The following is a 7,706-nucleotide window of genomic DNA, read 5'->3' as shown; positions in this document are numbered from 1 at the left end:
TTTCAAATTCCAATTTGAGATGCCTTAAAAGAACTCACAGACACTACATATTTTCTGAACACCACGCTGCTCTGCAGCACCTTATATGGGACAAACGTAAATTTATATTCAAACTTTTAGGCATTTAGGCAGCCTCAAAAAGCAATAGCCTTTTCTAAAAATCTAGGTCTGCAGATGTAATGGTGCTATGTTCCAAAGAAAAAAAAAAAACAAACACAACAATGTAGCAGCTTAAATGAACCCATAAACCCAATTCTTCATCTCAGAAAATGACTAGGAAGAGTGTCTCAATCTCCAATTGTCAGCACTTTGAAGTGAGATGCTTTGCAGGTTTGAAAGCTGAAAAAGTAACACAGAGCAAATGGGAAAACTGATACCTTGTTCTCTACAGACAGACAACTCCTTGTTCCAACTCCCAGGTAAGGGAACATGTTCTCATGAATATACCATTAGAACTGCGTAGAATTTGGTTTGGACTATGCTGTTGGGGGAGGCATGAGAAAATTAGCTGCAAAGAGACAGAAACAATGCTTTGTAAAATTGATTTAAAAACTGAAAGCCATCAGATCAAGCAGCAGAAGAATGCTTTGTAAAGCAAGTAAGTCTTGGGGAAACAGATTAGAATAAGTGTCAAAACAGTGCTTGAAGCAAATGGAGCTGACATATTAGATAACATATGTATGTAGCTTACATCTGGACAGCCACATGGAATGCATGCACTTCCAGTAATCAGAGGGTTAAGATGATATTTCTTTTCTGGATCACGTGGAGCCCTCTGACTTCAAAATGTTTTCCAGACTCTGGGAATGAAAACAGTTTTTGTCATCTCTCCAAGTGCCTGATCCAAAGCCCACTGAGGAATATGGAATTTTCTGTGTTGACTTCACTATGCTTTGAACTACAGCCTGTTGGTGAGTTGGGATCTCTGCCAATGGATACCTCAAGGGAAAAGAGCCTGCTGCATCCACAAGGCAAAGGAGTTGTGCAGCGTGGCTCTCTTCCTAAACAAAATCTGCTTAGCAGCTATTTCTCTCTTCCATCTTATCATATAACAGGAAACTTATATTTGAGAACATTTAGAGCAATGCATCCCCTGCTCTCTAGGGATGTCAGAGTGTATGCTGAAAATTACTGCAGACTTAATTTAATCTAGAAAGCACTCTCTTGCAAGGAAGGAACTCTGCCCAAGCATTTACAATCACTTTCTCACAGTATAGCATGACACCAGAACAGTTCAAGGGCACTGCAAGTGTGTGCCACTTTCTATCACACAGACACTCAAAAGATTGGAATCAGATTTTCCTGAGGGTGATGGATTAGAATAAGTCAAACTGCAACTCAGAGTAAGTGCTGCTTTCCTCCTCCTGTGAAACAGGCATACTCTGTATTCTTCCAGCTTCCTTTCTGTTCAAGGCACTCACTGACCTTGGCTGCTGTCATCTACCCCCTAAATCTTGATTTTGCTGTGAGAAAACCAAAGTCTGAAATAGCTTGTTTACTAATTAAAAAAAAAAAAAGAAGAAGAAGACAAATAAACAAACCCAGTTAAGTACGATGGGGAAGCCAGAGGCTGAGATCAGGCACCTGCAGTGCCCCAGAAAAATCATGTTTCTTCTGTGAAATCATCTATTTCCATTTCATGAGCTCTTTTCAAGCGCTAAGAGCAGCAAGCATCACTATTAACTTCTCTAAGAGAAAAATGATACCTAGCTGCCTATGATTAACATTCATGAAGCATCAGGTCTGGGTCACAGGGTTAAACACGTTAACTAAACTACTCCTTTCTTCTAGCAGCATAATCTAAAGTGGCTAGCAGCCTTCTGCGAGATCCAGTGCAGCATATTCTTTAAGTCATGCTACTAGAACAAACTAAGCAGCCTTTATTTGAGTTTGATCCTTTCACCATTGGAGATGACATAAAATTTAGCTTCATGGGGTGAAATAAGAGAAACAGTAAATTAAACAGCATACTTCGGACATCTTACTGATAGTATTACTGAGCTGAAAGGCTCTTCTCTGGCACCCTAAAGATATCCGAGAAACCAAGAGGAGAACACAGTAATATTCTGCAATTTGCAGAGTGAAATTGCAACTTCTATTGTTACCAATACATTACTGTGTTCTTTTACAGGGTAATGTAACTTCTAAGCATTCAACAGTGCCCTGCGGACTACATTTTACCTCAAAGGGCATAAGCTGTCTCAAGATTTATGCTTCTACATAGAATTTACTTATTTGTGCTGATTATAAAAGATCAGTGCAGAAAAGAGAAGTTGCTCTACTCAGTTCACAAAAACATGACCTACTGAGATGTCAGTATACTGCTTAGAGAGTCACCAGCTGATTACTGGCACCTCGTAAACTAAAGCTAGTAACTTGCATTTGCAGTATTCCTATGCTAACAGTGTCTGTATAGACAGCTGTGAAACAAGGCTCCATCTTCCTTTTACAGTCAAGCTATAGTAATGAAACTGTTGTAATAAAGCTGTTTTTCTCTGAAATGACATCTGTTTGATCTGAAATAGAGTCCCAGCAAGTAAGAGTATCTTCCAGAGTTCTCTCACGAACTGGTGGTGGAACAGAGCATGGTTTCCAAGTTACAAATGATGATGTTGTTATCCTACTGGATAAGCTATGGCAAAAAAAAAACTAGCAGACTGACTGGGACAGATGTGTGAGAATAACTCAGGTTAAAGCACTACGCACATGCATTTGTCATGGCATCTCCTAAAATACACAGAGGGAAGAAAACAAAACATATTTGGGATGAGTTAAATATATTTGGGCAAGAAGAGCATTTTGGTGAGATTTTGTATTAGAATTAATCTCCCAGCTTCCCTTGAGTACGAGCATAGTCCACACTGATTTAAAACTTCATTTTGTGGCAGGTCTCCTGTTGGTAGAGATTAGTTTGTGGTAAACATTGTTTAGCACAAGGAATCCTCTTCAGAAACAAAATTGCAGATGAATTTGGTTTGAATATATGGACAACGGTTATTTATTTGGTTTTATCCCAGATGTTATCAAAACTATGGAAGAGCTTTCTTGCGAACTAAGAGCATAGGTTGGTTCTGGAAGAGGAGCAAGGGGATTTTTAAAGTGATCGAGTGCATCTGTGGCATTCTTTGTTCTCTTCCCCACTTGTGTCCACCTCTTGCTTTGCATCTCAGGTCTCAAAGTACTTGTAAATCTGGGCGACGTACTGCATCACACTCTGCCAGTCAGGCCGGTCTGTGTACATCATCTCACTGAGTTCCTGCATAGGACATATTGTCAAAATTTAGTCAAGCACCTCCTCTGGGAGCATCCCTGGGTCCTCTGAGTAGCTGTTGTTACTGAACACTACTGCTTCTGATTCCAGAGCATGTTAAAGCCACATAACTGTATAAAAGTCCATGGGAACAATCTACTGACTGACTGCAATTGTACAACTCCAGCCAAAGAACAAACTGTTTAAACACTGTACATCCTGAAAAGGTCTCTTCCATCTGTAATCAAAGATTAATTCTCTATGTAATTTCATTTTATTTAAATTACTGCTTCTTTGCATGTCCTTGGTTCTGTAATTTAGCTTATGAACCCATAATATTTCCTCCTTCATATTAATCTTACCTTTCTTGCCATTAAATTGTTGATTTAAGCAAAGGCTTTTTAAACAGTTTAACAAGAAAATTATCCTTCTGTTTCTTAAAACTCTAAAACAAAAGGAAAGAAAACGATCTAGCAGGCAGATATAGGACTCTGCCCATGCAAACAGGAATCATCTTCTCAAATAAGCTTCTGAGAGGAGGACATAATCAATACTCTCAATTTTAATACCAGATGACCCCCAGAAGTTACTTTAAATTGTATTAATTCAACGACACTACAGATTTGGTCTGCTGGGACTTCTCAAAACAATGCAAACTTTCAGAGATGGTGCTGCACATTCCCTAGCACACTATGAGCATTTTCAGTGCAAGTTGACTGACCAGCCACATGACAACAAAAGCTTTGGAATGATGTAGGCAGCAATTCTTCCCTTGCTAAAAGCAGATTACTCACCAAGCTGGGTTTGATGCCCACACTTTCGGCAGCTTGAAATGCTAACAGCAGATTTCTCTTCTGTAAAAATAAAACAGAGGTTCAAAAGGATTATCAAAGTATGATTCTGGAATTCTACTTTGTGTCTGGTACAAACAGTAAGTTTAAATAAGCAGATGACAAACACCTGAATACTGAAAAACACCAGGTTTGGTATTTTCACAGACAAAGCAGCTAGATCAGGTCCCAGGTGAAAAAAAGAAAAAGAAAAAAAAAAGGCTGCAGTCTATCTGCTGAGTTCTTAAATGACACTTGTCTCTTACTGCTGTTCCCACCTTTTTATTTGGTATGAATTAATACCAACATCTTGGAGCACTGTGTCTCCATCAAAATGGATAATGATCACTGTGCATTCAGCAGATTGTTTAGGATTAAGTACAACAAAACTTACTTTATCCTGGCTGTTGAGCTCTTGGTAAGGAATATGTGCAGGCAAATACGTGTGCAGCAGAGCACAGAAGGCCAGCCCATCACTCCAGCTGCTGCTGAAGTTGGTAATATCAATATTCTGTAAGAGGAAACAAACCATTCCTTAATAGTGCCACACTGTACACTTGAACAGGGAGGCTGGACCAGGTGACCTCCAGGTATCCCTTTCAACCTCAACCATTTTGTGGTTCTGTGTATTTGACCTCATGCTACCTTCACACAGATGATAGTTTAAGAGAATGTGTAATCAACAAGATTCAGTTCCTTATCGAAAGCCATATCAGACTGGTAATATATAACCTAGTTCTCAAGCCCTAAAGAAAGAATGTGCTTATTTGTATGAGAGAGAGGCTCCAAATTGGCAACACCAGCAGCTGAGTGGGCAGCTTTCCAGGAGCTGGGCAGATGTGCCTAATTTGCAGAGTTGTTTGCATGAAGGCACGTCTGCATTCTTATATTCTCTGTCAATGCAGTAGCTTTCATTTGCACATCACGGAGAACTGAACAAAGGCAGATAAAGAACGGGAAGTCAGAGATATAGAATTTGATCATCTATCCAAATTCACAAAATGAGCCCTAAGTAGAGTTGAGGATAGAACAGATTTTCTGATGCTCACTCTCCTATAGCTGCTGACAAATAAAGGTGGCAGAGTCCGTGGTAACAAGTACAAGATCCTGACAAACAGAAATAAACAAATACTTAAACATTATTGACACACATTTCCTAACATGACAGCAATCCTGAGTTTGCTCAAGTAAGCAATTGCAGGAACAGAAACAGATGTCTTAAAATCAGCCACCCTTTAAGAACACCTTTAAATTAAAAATATTACCGGGGACGCACAGTGCACTCAGGGATCTTCACATTCTCTTGTGAGCAGAGCTACAGTTAAACATGCACTCGTGGCCCCATCTGATTCTGTGAACAAAGTGACCTTTCTAACATTCTTGTATGCACTGATGGAGCCATATCAGTGTGCCCAGGAATCCTCAAGGCTAGGTTTTATTGCTGCAGTTCCAACAAGCTAAAAATATAATAGGGATAGTGGTTAGAAAAGTTCCAAATGTTCAAAGCATGGAAGGCTCCAGGATACAACAGTACTGCACCATCTCTCACTCCGGTGCTCAGACACCCTGAAATCCCCTACGTAACTTTATTTATTTAGCTATTTTCCGTCCTCTTTCAAGATTCCCCCCAGAATACATCTTTTACTGCATTCCTCATACAAAACCTCACGCAGGAGCACTAAAACCCAGCTGTAAGTATTTCAGCATATGCTTTTCACTTATGCCTCATTGATTAGTTGTCCGACCTGGACTTTGTCCAGTCAGGATTTCAGATTAGAAATTAATGTCTACAATAAAATATGACTCAAACTGAAAGAGTTCAGAATATTTCAAGTTAAAATACTGTGGCAGAAACAAATCTACAAACTTAATGAACTGAGCAAGCAGGTTATCATCAGCAGTCATTACTGTACTAGCCACCAGATTGCATTTTGGGCTAAGCACATCTGTCAGTGGAGATAAAAGAGACATAGTAGTTGAATACCATTGCAAGAAAGAAATATTTTACTCAGAACTATCCTGGCATTGCTTAAGCCATAAAGTTGCAACAGGAAGTGAAGTTTCTGATGGAAAAAGTACATATTATTTATCAGTCTGCAGTTAGTGGGAAAGGAATGACCTCCAAATTACCGAAGTGTTAAATTTACTGAGGCCAATACATGTTATCAGCAAACAGCCCAACACCAAGATAGGCCACTAGAGTATGACATGAGAATCTTTACATGCCCAGTGGAATGGCAAAACAGGAGCACAGAAAGACCTGAGTGTAAGGTTTGCTGGGGCAGTGGTAGAGAACTGCTAATAGCAAAAAGGTAATCCAGACAAAGCTATTTTCAGGGTAACAGCCAGGTTTCTTGTCAGAGAAAACACTCCACTCACTTCAAAAGAAAGGTCATATGAGCAGTGGGAACAATACCAGATGGATCTAGAAGCACACAGGGAGCTTGATTGTCTGAAAGTACTCAGCATGGTTTGTTTCTGTGTATCTTAATATACCTGACATAAGGCAAAGCAAAAAATAATGATAATAATAACAAGTCCGGGCAATGTTATTTAGAGATCATATGTATTATCTATAGCATTAGAGACATGCCAAGTCCAAAAGGCACGGAACACCTGCAAGTCATTAACCTCAGCCCCCCACCCCAGGACCAGGACCTTTGCTTGCAGATAACAGAGCTCTGCGAGAGCCACCTAAGGACCCACAGGGAAATCTGTGTGATCTCTTCTCACTAAAAACAATTCCTTGTTTGTCTGAGGAAAAACAACCACCCCATCAGATTTCACTGGATCTTTGGGTCTTCAGCAAAAAGCAACAATGACATCACATGCTCCTCATTACAGCCTCAGTATGTTAAATACTGACCCAAGATACTCCCACCATGCAGATCCTGTGCCTGCAGCAACGGCTCTCTGAGTCATAATTTTCTGTACAAGACCCAGGATTATGAATTATAAACATGAATCAGCTTGAAGCTAAACTGGAACTCTGCGGAAGGAAGCCTGCAATAAATACATCCTTAGCATCTCTCTTCCCACCCACCCCCAGCAAACAAGTTGCCCTCCTGCCTCTCAGAACAGCAGACCTGGAATGCACCAGAATGGCTAATCACTGAATTTCAGTCCAAAGAAAATATAAACTTCAATAGTGAAGACAGAACTAGTTAAATGTATTGAATAAGTCAAAGGGAACTGCCTGTTTTTAAAAGCAGCTCCCCCTTAATCAGCTCAGCTTTCTGGAATTCTTCCTCCCTATCAATAATCAAAGACCTACATCACATTCACAAACCAAAAGTCTGTTCATCTGAAATGCTCCAAATATATGAAACATCTGGGCAGCTCACTGGAAATAAAGGTGAATTGGAAACACGGTCAGGTCCAATTAACATGGATGGAAGGCATAAATGCCTAAAATTGAAGACTGCCTGGATTCTTCTGTAATTACAGGGTGCACCCAGATGGCTTGGACAATTGCACACAACTATTTTAAATGGGTGGCTGCAAATCTAAAGTGATTTACCTTTCATATTTAAAATGTCAATCTATTACCAGGAAACTTCTTGAATTCTCTTACAAATCTTTTACGCATAAATGGAATATACAAAATAATGCCTCTTGATTAAAAA

General features: G+C 39.7%; 1 protein-coding gene across 1 annotated transcript; it reads right to left on the bottom strand.

Moving 5' to 3' along the window:
- Positions 1 to 1,016: 1,016 nt before the first annotated feature.
- Positions 1,017 to 5,669, bottom strand: LOC104913944 (cytospin-B-like). The gene is made up of 3 exons (XM_019622042.2): positions 4,475 to 5,669; positions 4,045 to 4,104; positions 1,017 to 3,256 (listed from the first exon to the last, which is right to left on the bottom strand). The coding sequence occupies exons 1-3, from the start codon at positions 4,610 to 4,612 to the stop codon at positions 3,167 to 3,169; spliced, it is 288 nt and encodes a 95-aa protein (XP_019477587.1). The 5' UTR covers positions 4,613 to 5,669; the 3' UTR covers positions 1,017 to 3,166.
- Between the last annotated feature and the right edge of the window lie 2,037 nt (positions 5,670 to 7,706).

The sequence above is a fragment of the Meleagris gallopavo genome, chromosome 21 (assembly GCF_000146605.3).
Source record: "Meleagris gallopavo isolate NT-WF06-2002-E0010 breed Aviagen turkey brand Nicholas breeding stock chromosome 21, Turkey_5.1, whole genome shotgun sequence".
Classification (NCBI taxonomy): Eukaryota; Metazoa; Chordata; class Aves; order Galliformes; family Phasianidae; genus Meleagris; species Meleagris gallopavo.
This window is presented reverse-complemented; position numbering and strand designations above follow the sequence as displayed.